Consider the following 13484-nt stretch of genomic DNA (forward strand, 5'->3'; position numbering starts at 1 on the left):
CTACACCTCTGGCTTCTGGGAGTCTGTGAKAACAGTTGTGATCTAAGGGTGTGGTATTGGTGTCTGTTGTGTATGTGTGTGTGGAAGGGGGAACAAGACCTACTGTTCCATTATACCTGAAATAATTTTATTGTTTTGTTTGAGCACCAACTGCTCATCAATATACCAATCTATAAATGTTTAAGAATTCTTATTAAGCTGGACAAATTTACCAGGCATCTTTTGAATTTATAACTAGTGTTTCTGTGTGCATGTTTAGGGTTTTGTTTATTATAATGATAATTAGTAGTAGTAGTAGTTTTGCTTGTGAGGCTGGTTATGTTTTTTGAAAAAAAAAAAGTTCATTCAGAAAAAGGTGTTTTGTTCTGGTAGGTGGTGCCTCATTAAAGAAGTCAAGTAGTATCTAGAAAGGCCAGGTAAGAAGTCCTTCGTAATCCATATAATAATAATAATAATTTAATAATAATAATAATAATAAAATTATCGCAGTTTAGAAATGACAGAAAATGGAGAGCGCAACAAAGGTTACTTGTTTTTTACCAGAAGCTAAAATTGGATATTTGCCATCGTCACTTTGTTTGACCATCATTATGTGTACTTCTGTCCAAAGAATTAACCAGTAGAAATACCGAGATCGTCTAATACTGTGTGTAGTATGGTTATGATCTGAACTAAATTCAGCTTTTTTTATTAATTTAAAAGAACCATAAAGTTTGGAGATGATATACAGCAACGACTTCAGAAGGAGTGGAAAAACATGCTTTCAATTAATAGACTTCAAAAACTCAGTCGATTCCTTAATTAAAAGAGAATAGATTAGGGTGTGACTTAATCCTGATCTAGGAGATGTGGATTGTGCACCCAATAACGTATTAGATAAGAGGGTGTGCTTCCTCCATCTCGCTTTCCATCCCCAGTGTTTCAGGCCTAGTTTCTGAGTGTCAGTTATTGCTTAAGTGGTAAAAAATCAGACAAGGAACAGTGTATAGCCTTTTAGCAGGTACAACAACTAGGAGTTGGAATAACTTGTTGAGGYGTCACTTTTTTCTTTTTAGGCAAAAGTTTATAGAGGATTTGAAAAGCTCCCTACTAGGAAAGTTAATAGATTTTTTTTAAGGCTCAGAATATACTTCCAGACTTGGATTCAAAAAACAAAATACTGGCTTAAAACAAATACTACCATGTGTATTTTTTTTTTAATTAAGGTAARTATCCTTGGTTGTATGGCTATTTAAACCAGACTAACTTAGGTTTTCATTTTTGGCAGTTTGTACCAGCACCAGCCTTTTTTGATTGTTTTATGTTTTTAGTTTTGGGAGTAAGTTTAAGGCTGTGTATCATCACAATGAAATTTCGGGGYGAGGAGTTATGTAGGTATAGAGTATTTGTTTTTTTTTGTGTGTATGTTTCAGCTTTCTACCATATTAGCTTCCATGACACATTGGCTGTTAAAATCCTTGAACAACTAGGGAGAAAGGAATAGGAATTAAAAACCATGGTAGTCCTGTCCAAGACTGGGTGTGGTTTGTAGTTATGGAATTGTGGCCTTAGCAAATACAATATGCATCTTATTTAAAAATTAAACTATCTTTTACATTTTAAAAACAGTTTGATAATCTTGATTGCATAATGTAACTTGCAGTCAGCCAGCCAGAGCAGCTGTGAAAACCTATCATACTTGCCTTGCTGACTGTATCTATTCTTACCTTGGATCCCATTTCCCGTCAACCTTACCTCATAYAGAATTTGAACTATTTTGTGGCTGTTTTTTCTTTTTCTTTTCTCCCATGTCCTTTTCTGTCTCATTTTGTTTGTGGTAGTAAGTTTTTCTTTCCTTTGTTACRCTGTAGCATCATTGTCTGTTTACTTGGTCATAGCCTACATGGGTTTCCCTCCTACATGTAGCATAACATCAGCGAATTCTTTTAAATCCTGTTTTCTTTGTTGTGAAWTACTAGATGCATTGAATGTTAATCACTGCAGGTAAATCGTGTTGAAGAAGCTTGTCCATACCAGGCCCAAAATACCAGGTTGTTAGTCAATACTTGATTATTTCTCAGGGATGAAACATCTGGTTGAGGCTATTAGCTGATGTTAGTTATGCCAAAGGCAAAGAAAATGATCCAACTGCAAACTTGTTAATTTATGAACCGTGGCATGACTGTGTTTCTTCTTTCTAAGTACATGCAAAAATAGAGTATTTTAGAAGCATTAGTCRAAAAGATTCGTGCAGTCAGGTACTGAGAAGTGGTGTGCCATTAGGCATGGTGATATCAGTTATCCATGCAGACCTACTTGTTCATGGGTTGTAATATATGAGTGTCGACTGAATACTGGTTTAAAACAAAAATTAAACCCTACCAATTATGAAGTACTAACGAAGAAAAATGTTGTAAATACGTGTTGATAGTTAGAAAGTGTCTTAATTTCCAGAACGTTTGGGAATAGTACAGACTGGGCACTGATAGAAGACTGCTTTGGCTAATCCTGGTGGACATCAAGTTGAACATGAATAGTGCACCCTAGCAGGATGAATATGAACAGCATATTGGACTGAATTAAGACTAGCCAGCAGGTTAAGGGAAGTGATCATTCCCCACTGTTTGATATCGAGAGAACACATTTACAGTGTTTAGTCTGGTTTTGGTTGGACTCTGTCCTAATGAAGAAATAGATATACCGGAGTAAGCCCAGTATAAGGCCATCATCTTAGAGGGTTGGAACACAAAAAGAAGGAAAAGCTGAGAGAGAAAGGTGTGTTCAGTCTAAAGAGAAGGCTGAATGGATAGGTTACTGCTGTCTTCAACTAATTAGTGGGAAAATATGGAGAAGACAATGCCAAGCTCTTCTCAGAGATGCCTATTGATGCCTATCCCCTACTAACGGGCATAAGTAGCAGCAAGGGAAAAATTATGGATAGCTAAGATAATCAAACACTGGAAAACTATTACTCTTGAGATTTTTCTGTCACTAGTTGTTTGTTCAGATTTATGGGGTTTGTTCAGAATTATATGGGATTGGCTGTACATCCAATTTCTTGTAACTTGAAAATTTGAAAGGTTGTGTACTATTTGTACATACTGGGTGCTCTTGAAATGCCAGCAAAAGCTAAGGACTTCATAGATTTGAATTCTCTATTAATCTTTGTTGCTCCCTGTGGAGCAAGAGTAAGACATGTTTTTGAAATGTGTGCTGTGAYCCACTGACACCAACAGCCTGTGTTCTATTGCCCAGGCCAGCCACACATATAAATAAGTGTACTGTTCTTGGGCCTGTTTCTGATCTAGCCATTATTTGTTTTTTCCTCTTAAGCATTACATTTTTTAATGTTAAGATCCATCAAATGACAGTTTGACCTCTTTGCATGCTGTATTAATGCTACTTTCTATTTATTTCTCAGGATTTAATTTGTCCTTTTCCTGTTTTCATATCTTTAGCATAGTGTTTCTGTACTGTTTCTGTACTCCCTTTCCACTTAGTCCTCTTTAAAGTCAGTTGCTGTCTTCTAGTGTTGCCTATTTTCTGGAAGTAGATACACATTTGGATATAAGTAATAGATACAAATTTATTGTGGGTCCTTTGTTTCTTTGTCTTGTTTCACCTTTCTATTCCTTTTATAAAGGGCATCCTTAAGCAGCATCTTGCTGCTTGAGTAGTAGAGAGATAAAATTTACTGTCTACCGCATTACACATAATTGCTTTTAAGGCTAGAAATGGTCCTGTGTTCTTGCTGATCAGTGTCTTTCCAAGAGAAAGCAGCCATGAAATACATTGGGGGTGTGTAAGGGGGAGATACATGTCGGTATGGCTACCCTAAAACTGTAGATCAACATTATGATTTAGATTTGCCATAAATTCCTATGCCAAGTGCTGTGCATTCTTTGATGAGTAATCTTAAGAATTACCGGTCCTTGGTTCGGATACCCTTGCACAGAATTAAGTTTGAGGCTGACTCTGAATTTTGATTCTGTTTGTGCATGCAAGGAAGATTTCTTAGCATTCATTGCTTAGGAAGACTCAGGGAAGAGGGTGTGTTAAGTAAAATCATTCAAATATTCCTGGAAGCATCAGCTGGAAAACAGATGTCAGCATTCACATTTAACAGTGGTGGCTGCAGTGCAGTTAAGATGCTCAGAAGATATGAAGGCTTGTGCATTTTTGGTAAGCTTTAGTTGTGTGTAAATAGTTACTCTAGTGATTAAACCACTCGCTTAAAAATATTTCTTTCAGTAAGTAGATCTTGCCCTTTTATTGTTCTTAGTTGCTGTCTCTGCTGGATTACAAATCTTTGCCTATGTTTTTCTGTTGAATTCCCTGAAATGACAAACACATTTTAAGTGTTACTTATTTAGTAAGACTTTTAGTAAGCTAATTTCTTCAATCCATACAACTTCTTTCAAAACCAGGGAAAAGAGTTGAATTTGAAACAGTACAAACCTACTGGAAAATAAATTCTGGAGTAGTGTCTCAAGACTGACGTAATGTCATATACCAGTTTTTTGTAATGATGGTACTTAGACAAATAGCTAAATTAGGTTTGAGCCTAAACTCAGTATCTTGTTCCTGAAAGCTCTTACCTGTGTTTTGAAACGCTAGCAATATAAATACATWGATGGGTTTGTGTTAAATATTACTCAGACTCTTTAATTAGCTCATATAATAATTTAAGACCCTTGTTTTATTTTGGTTTGGTGAATACTTGCACTTGAGCTTGGCCCAAAATATGCAAGTATTCATGTTGAATTTAACATGATTTGTGTGTGAAACTGGCAGAGTGATGAAATAGTTGGGTCATTGTGGCATTTGTGTAGTACCTGAGGCTTGCTTAAAGCCTTGCTTGTTTTCATATACGCTACTCACTGTGATCAGTGGATAAACATGTTGTAAAATTCAGTCTGACATGYTTAAATATTCAGCCTGTCTCCCTTCTTGCTTTGCTGTCAGTTAGCACATGCATGTTGGAGTGTTTTGCATGGTAGTTGCTGTCAGGGTAGGGAAGTTCAGTCTATGGCCATCAGCTTGTAATGACTATCCTGTTTACCAAAAGGATCTCTGCTGAAGTTCAGAGCTGTGGTACCAATCTTGATATGTTCAGGCACAGCTGTAGTTCTCTGGCACAGAAATTTTTGTTTTGGGGAACTGATCTGGCTGGAAAGGATTCCAGCAGGAAAGCCTCTTTTGTCCAGTTATGTATGTGTTTGCAGAAATAGCTGTGCCGCATGATAGCATAACAGAGAGATTGTGGGCCTGGTAAATGGGTAGCCCTTCAGAAGTATTAAAACKTCAGCATTGTAAGATGTGTTAGAAGTGTAAAAGTTAACAGTAAATCAGAGCTACCGTGTATCCAAGGCATATCTGAACATAAAATGCTAAGAATGATGACTGTCAAGAAGGATATAAGGAAGGAAAAAAACCCACAAACCAAAACAGCTTATGTGGTTGCCTGAAGATATATCTTTATATCTGGTGACCCAGAAAGGCCGTGCAACTGCTTTTTCTCTAACATGGAATTTTATTCACACAGGTAGGAGTCTGTATCATTCACTATACATTCACACAGTATGTATCATTCACTATACCAAATTTGAGACTGCAATAGCAGCATTCAGGTTTAGCTTAAAACTGCCTTAAATTACAACCCTTTAAAAATGCTGGGCTACTTGTGTTTTTCTAGTACTTTTTAGTTCTTATATGTGGGTATAGTTAGGCTACTAGTTTGCTTCAATTGYGGTGAAAAAGTGCTACGTTAAGGTAAAATGAATTGGGGTGGTGTATTTGTTTTTGGGGTGAACTGTGGCAGACGTTCAGCCACCCACTGGGTTGATGGCTCATACCCCAAGAAAGCTGTGGTATGTAGGTTGCACCTGGTTGTGTAGGGAACGAGTGTTCCTGAGTTGTAGCAAGATATTAAGCTAGAGAGCTTCTTGAGAGCTGCTTTACAGATAGTCTTTACTGAGCTTCTGATCCTCAGACTTGGGAAAAGTCATCTGATAATGTTCTGTAATCTGATACTATTCTGTAATAAGGGTAGGAACTTCAGAAAGTATCTGAATTAAGGAATTAAATGATGTTATGGTCAAATGAATGTCAAGGTCAAGAGCTGATCATTAGAACTGGATAGCCTCACAGAACATGGGAACATGTTCAGATAGCCTGTAACCTTTTATCAAAATGTTGACACCCATCCCCATCTGAAGTTAGCCTGAGAGCCATAGGCGAAATTCGGATTTTTTGGGTAAATGGGTATAGCTTCCACGAGGCTGGTGATATTTATTTTGTATGTAAGAAGGTTAATATTCTTCTACTAGGTTAGGGTAATTGCTGATCTAGGCAAATAGACAATTGGGTAACCTGTTTGCAACAAGGATGTTTAGGAATAGAAGYTTTTCAGTTATAGCCTGATTTTTCTGCAGGTGTATTCTTGTTTTCAGCTGTCTGGCTAAGAATTTTGTAGAGTTGCCTTTGGACCATTGTGTTTAAGTCATCAGTACATKTATTTAATGTTTGCCCAATCCCTGTTTGAACTTGGTTTCGTTTCTAACTTCTGTACTGTACTGCAACAGGGATTCTCACAATTAAGAAGAAAATGTTTTCATGCACAATAGATTATTAAAGCTACTTATTTATTTAATTTGGCACCTTTTTGTTCTTGTGAGACAAGAACTCTTGGGCMCTCTTATCTTCTCTGTATTCTTTTTAATTCTCTAAAATTTAGGATCTTCCTTGAGTTGCTTTCCTTTCAATGAAAAATCTTTTCCATGAGTATAAATTGTTCATGTAACTCATCTGTTCTTCCCTTTCTCTGAAAAGTGAGTGATCKGAACATCTCATGATAAGCAAGGTACTGGTGAAGTATAGGTTTTTTGTAGTGACAATGTGCTCTGTTTTATTTGATTCTTTTATTTTCTTTTCTCTTTGGTTGTTGATGATTGAGTATCTTTGATTTGAAAGAGTGAGAGAGTTGGAACTTGAATCTAGATTGTTGTGTGTATTCTTTCCCCGTGTTCATTACCTTGCATTTATCACTACTGATTTTGCCTATCACACTGCTTTACAATTAGTTTCTGTTTTCAGCTGCTGTAAATAAGTTTGTATGGTTAGCAATCACTCATTTTGGGAATCACTATCTCTTTGGCTGAATTTTATATGTTAATCTCTGTCATTTTATTTTGGAACACCTCTGGTAACTTCTCTTTATTGTGATAACAGCAAACAACACATGGTATTTTTCTCTTTAAGTAACTACAAATTCCCCAGAGAACCTTTTCTCAAAATCTTTTAGATATAATTTCCATGGCAGTCTTCAGTGAGTACAGTGTTTGAATGCCTTTTGACAGACTTAAGTGGGATATACCAGTTTAATCAGGGTTGGTTAACAAGTTTGTGAACCCTTAAAAATATTTCAGTGGTAGTCCTTGTAAGACACTACATTCCCTTTGCAAAATTCGTGTTATTTCCACACCCCCACACCCCTTTTTTGGTATATTTATTCAGCTGTAGTTTCTATCAATTTATTTCATTATAGAGATAGGACTGTAATCTGGGTAATTGTTCTTACCTTCTATGTAAGTGATTGGTTGCAGATACTGAAATGAAAAACTGCTGTCTTTAGAAATCTTAAGTGACTGCCACATGGCCCTGGTGATTTGTTCTAAAATCCTCTTGTGTTAGCCCTTTGATGGAACATTTTTCTTATGACCTGACCCCTAGAAAGAGAGCTAAGATGTGATCTTCCCTGATCTTTTCCTTACTGAACATCATTGCAAAGAATTTATTCTGTGTTTTCTGGTTCAGGCTTCTTGGGTACTCTTTTACTTCAGAAAAATTTTACTGATTGTAAAATTGGCAAGAATTGGGACTTTAGACAAACCATTGCTCTGACATGGATCAGTAGCCTCTCTCTAACCAAAAGGTGTATGAAATGTGTAAGAAATATCCCCCCAGTACAATTACAGCACCTTTGTAGGTCAGTGACTTCCTGATAATCTTTGTGGGGTTTTTGGAGTCTTTTTGGACTGGTTGTATGCATAATAAGGTGAGTTTTTAAAATTGCCTTTGTGCTTTCAAGCTTTTTGTTCTAGCTGCTCTGTTTCTGTTCCTCCCACTGAAGTTGTTCTTTCTGAAGCTAGATGTTGAAGTAATGAGGTTTTTTAAAATTTTAATTTTTTTTTATATTTTCCTGGGAATTTAGTTATGCTTTTATGCTTTTCTGGAGTGCTATCTGGATAATTACATCTTGAGCTATGCTGCATGGTTCAGATTTAGACTAGGATTTGCTTTTCCTTCAGACAGTCCTACAGGTGGTTGAAGTTGGCTGTGTTTTAAGAATTTGTCCCATGATTCAGTGGTGGGTTGGTTTTGCTTCTTCCCCTCTAGTTTGCACAACAGTAGTTGAATTCTTCAATTCTTGCGTTGTGGTCTGATTCCCTTTATCTCACCTGTGGTGTCACTGTTGAGTGGAAGTGATTGATAGTATACCATTAATAGGCTTTTTCTTTTGCTTGGAATGTGGAATTTAAATGTAGCCCGCTACTTGTTGAGATAAATAATTTAGTTATGATATTGTACTTTCCTAGCAGAAAGTATTCTTTTGCTGAGGCAAATAAACCCCTTTCTTCTTGTTCCTGTATTTGTGTCTTAGTGTACTGTTCCTAAATTTTCTTCATCTGTTCATATTTGAAGATGTTTCAGTTATGTATTATCTCCAAAGTAGTCTTTCAGGTTTTTCCTTTTTATTTTTGGTCCTACATCCTTTATATGGAAACAGTTGTACATGCTGGTCTGACTTTGGATGTCTGTTTCAATGCCTTGTTTTAGTGGAACTGTAGTTCTAGCCAGATTTTAGTGACTCCTTTTGGTTTTTGTGTTTTTGCTCTGAGTGCTTAAAACTGTGACTTTGATCTTCTGTCACCTTCCTTCCACATGTTATTAATGGCAGTTGGTTAAGGCCTTTCAATTTCAGTTTCTGCTTTTGTTGAGGCAGAGTTTTTTTTGAGGTAGTCATGCATCTCACCTGAATTTCTGCAATTCATGAGAAATTTAACTCTCTCATTCATCAGTGGAGTTCTAAAGTGCCTTTTATTTCTTCCAGCAATTAAGCCTTGAATATAGCAGTGATATAGTAATTTATTTCAGTGTGAAGATTTTTAGTAGGTGAGAGAGGTAGCCTAAATTAAGAGAGGCACATAAAGCCTGGTTCAGGAAGGGCTGTTGAATACCGGTAGTGCTTCTCTTTCAGTCCAGCTGTAGTTTTGGTGTCCATATGCCACCAGAAAGCCTTGAGCTGATTCTGCAGCAGTATTGAACATGCTTTTTTTTTGTTTTGTTTCAGTTTCATTCCCCACCCCCACAAATCTCAGCAATTCATCCAGCGATCAGTCTACTCAATCTCGGATTTCTAACAATCATATTTCTATTGTAATGCGTCTTTTGCTGTTGCCAGTAGTGAGGTGTGAATTTTTTCCTAGTTTTCCATTCTAAATATTTTCTTTTTACTTTCTTAGTCACTCTTTTTTGGATAGATTTTCATTTAGAAATACTGACTGTGACATTGCCTATGTGGTTTTTGGTATTTTTCCTTACTATTCCCACTTTTAGAAAACAAGCCACTTCATTTTGCAAATTTTATGGGTAATTTTATTGAGTCTTACAGAGGTAGTAGCTATTTGCAAGGAAATCTATGCAGATTGTGTTTAATTACTCRTGCAAAGTCATAAGCACAAACTTTTCTTATTTTTTTAGTACTTAACAATGCAGTTCATTAAAACCTAAGAGCTTTGTGGAAAAGGTAAATAGATTTTGGCTAAAAGATACATTCTTTGAATCTTAACTTTGCTACATATTATGTGCATGTATTGTAATACAGCCCAGGTCTGTCTTTCTACTAAGGATTTGTGAAAATAGTGGTAGTAAAGGTTTTGAGTCRGGCCTGGGATGTAGTCTTGGCATAGTCTCATTTTTCCCTCTTCTCACATCTGTTCAAGTAGATTTAAAACTATTAAAAGCTTTATGTGCTTGTGATGCTTTTGTCATTATAGAGAAAAAATATATAGAAAAAACAGTGAAACTTTAAAAATTGAATTAATTCTTTTCAGCAAAAGCTGAGATATGCAGGAAGATCTAAATTATTAAGCCCTAGAGAAAAAAGAAAAATAGGTAAAAAAGAATATTGGATTAAATTAATCTTCAGTGTAACTGACTAATTTCCAGGGAAGTACAAGCCAACTGCATTGATAATACAATTTTTTTTGGTAAGAAAACCTCTTTCATTCCAATTCAACGTTACCTTCATTGCAGTTCAAATGCTATTACATAATGGCATTTGGCTGTGAGGGTAACATAGGAAGGAATTAAAATGTGGTCGCCTCTCCTAGGATTAATCTGGTTCACAGCTTTACTCTTTGGTCTTGTCCTGCACCCCGTGCTCCTGCTCAGTTAATGGACAGCAGGGCTTGGATAGTGTAAAAGTGCAGAAAAATATTTGAGCTTCATTCCTCTGGGCATCTTTACTGTCTAGGGATTTTAAGGGCTGTCCTCTGACGGTAGATAACTGCACAAGTTGATGCTCTCTGTTTTAAAAATGCTGCCAAGTCTGGGAAACCTAATGRCTGTTATAAAACCTGAAGAATAAATAGAGGCTTGAACTTTGAACATTTTCAGTCTCTTGTGGGTGATCAAATGTGTTAATACAGGCTATGGATGCCTGAATCTGTGCTAAGTATCACTGCAGCGCATATATACAAGTTGAAAATTATTAGCAGTGTAAGGTTTGTATTGCACTGTAGGCCTGATTTTATGTTATGTAGTTTTCCTTTCACGTTTTAATTTTAGCATAGTGTATTCTGCTACAGTCAGCGAGGAGGTTGACCCGATAGAAAAGAAGGAAATGTATCTGCTAAGATTTTTTTGTCTCAATTCCTCTGTTTATTTGAATAATTTATTCCTTTAATATTCTGTTACAGATACACCACTTAATTCTAATGCTTGATCACTTAATTGCAGTTATGTATATCTGTCTCTTAACAATAATGTCATGTTTTCCTCTATCTATAAAGCCTTCTGGAAATGGGATGTAGAAGAGAGTAGAAGATCTCAAACATTAGTGTTGCTGCTTTACTTACAGCAATGATTGAATAGACTCGCATTCTCTCTAACTGTAGGATTGTAGTGCTGAAAGTCAGGTTTGAACTTAAATGGTAAATTTGGAAGGAAGTCAGTTTAAGGGAACATAGCTGATAGATGATGCCTGAGATGAGGGAATAGTTTTGGATAGCTAATGTTTGTTTTAATCCTTTTTCAGACTACATTACTTTTGTCAAGGGCAGCAAGTGGTGCAAGAGCTGTTTCCCCACAGGAAAGAAAATAAAAGTGCTTGGAGCAACTTATTAAGGTAAACAGATTGCAGTGGATTTCTGGATGGGTAAGTATAGATGAGTAGGATATTTCTACTTCTTGTACTTTTTCCTGTATGAACATTTTATAAAAAAGCACAGAAAGCTACTTCTAACCTTTCACAAAAGCTCAGTGATGTGTGACTGCAAGACATAACCAAATTATAATTGTCTGTATTTTTCTTGTAGTGTTATATCAAGATCAATTTAACTTACTGATCTTGGGTACAAATGTTTTTTAGAGCAATCTTAGGTCCTTTAGCTTTGATTATATCCCGGTTGACTTTTATAATTTTTTTTTAATTCATAGCTGAATTGACAATTATGAAGAACAGATTCCCCAAAGCTCAACAATTACGGAAAGCAAACAGCTCCCCACGCAGAGTAGCTGTTGGGAAGTAGCCTGAATAAACATTGCTTGCTGTTAAAAAGAAAACAGAAAAAGTTACTGAAAGTTGCAGGAGCATGAGGTAGTAAGTCAGGACTTAAAATGAGCTCTCAGTCTGTAGTGGCTACAAATGAGAGGTTGCTGTCCACTTTCTGCTGCTCAATAATGTATTTTTTCCTGTCATGTTCAAGGTTTCTTATATATCTCTTCCTTACTTCTTTGTTCCAGTCATCTTGTGGCTACCTGAGGAGCTTTGGCAGTGTGGGGTTGGGGGAAAATGACTTGAATTTGAAAGTTGTTAACATTCGTAATAGGAATTCAGGTTTTCTTTCTGTGTGCCTAACCTTTTATCTTGCTTTGCAGTCTAGCAAAAGCAGCATTAAGAGGATGATTATGTGCATATGTGAGGTGGGAAAGGGAATGAGAGATCAGTAATGAATAACATTGAAAAGTCTATTTCCTATGTATGTATGTATTGATAAACATTATGATGTGTAGTGATTGTAATTTTTTGTTAGTATAGGACGAGAAACAGATATTAAGRCATTCAAAGAAGAGCATAGTAAAACTTTATTTTTTCTATGTTGTCTCAGGAAGAAAATAAAGTAAAAGTTGTAACTATTAATTCTGTAGTTATTTTTAAGAACTGTTATTGGAAAGTTATATCTTACTCTGAATTTGGATGTGGTTTTTCTTGCTTTATGTTTTTCTTCAAACAGCAGATCTGGAATGGACACGAGTCCTCTGGGAGGATTAGACTTGTCTGAACATACTCCTCGTCTGCTAGGGAATACCACCATGGCAGCAGGTCTTGCCAATGTAGGAAATACATTTGGAGGGCCACCAAATTCTTTGGTTTCTAGACCTAATAAATTCCAAAACTCGCCTATAGAAGATGATGATGATGTAGTTTTTATTGAACCTATACAACCTCCGCAAAATTCTTCATCACTGGTAGCAGATCAGAGGAATGCTGCATTTACATCATCAAAAAATGAAGAACTTAAAGGAAATGATTGCAAAATGCTTCCTTCTCCAAAAGACTTAAATTCTCAAAAGGGGAGTATAAGTGAAACTATTATTATTGATGATGAAGAAGACATTGAAACAAATCAAGGACAAGAGAAGAATGCTTCCAGTTTTAATGAACGAAGACTTCCAGAGTGTAAAAATAGAACCAACGAAATGGAATTCTCAGCTTCCACTTTTTCAAGAAGTAAGGTAAATTCAGGAATAGGTAATAGTGGTATAACCACAGAACCAGACTCTGAAATTCAGATTGCTAATGTTACTACATTAGAAACAGGTTCTATGAGCTCTGTCAGTGGCGGTCATTTAGAAAATGATGCTGAAGGGCGTGACATGAACCTAATGATTACACATGTAACGTCACTGCAGAATGCCAGCTTGGGAGATGTATCTAACGGACTGCAGTCAAATAATTTTGGCGTTAATTTGCAAACATACACCCCATCTTTGACTTCACAGACCAAGACTGGTGTAGGACCTTTCAACCCTGGTAGAATGAACGTGGCTGGAGATGTATTTCAAAATGGAGAATCTGTGACTCATAATCCTGGTAAGTTGCAATTTTGAACGTTTCCTTAAAAGCTGGAAATAAATTGTGAAATACTTGATCATAGACTTTTTGGTTGAATTATTTTTTGCAGTGGCACTGCTTAGTCTTTTAGCTTAATATGTATCAA

At 36.2% G+C, this 13484-nt stretch overlaps 1 protein-coding gene across 8 annotated transcripts in view; it reads left to right on the forward strand.

The window, feature by feature from the left end:
* Positions 1-13484, forward strand: part of ZMYM2 (zinc finger MYM-type containing 2) — a 90044-nt gene that overhangs the window by 7671 nt on the left and 68889 nt on the right. For 3 of the 8 annotated variants that reach the window (XM_057368490.1, XM_057368492.1, XM_057368493.1), the window contains 2 exons: positions 11300-11389; positions 12498-13357. In XM_057368490.1, the coding sequence (XP_057224473.1) occupies positions 12508-13357 (850 nt within the window). In that variant the 5' untranslated portion in view covers positions 11300-11389; positions 12498-12507. Of the gene's footprint in view, positions 1-11299; positions 11420-12497; positions 13358-13484 lie in introns of those variants that run through there. The other 5 variants (XM_057368485.1, XM_057368489.1, XM_057368487.1 and 2 more) reach the window with 4 other exon arrangements.

Source organism: Malurus melanocephalus, unplaced genomic scaffold, assembly GCF_030028575.1.
Source record: "Malurus melanocephalus ecotype Western Australia unplaced genomic scaffold, MMel_1.1 scaffold_93, whole genome shotgun sequence".
Lineage (NCBI taxonomy): Eukaryota > Metazoa > Chordata > Aves > Passeriformes > Maluridae > Malurus > Malurus melanocephalus.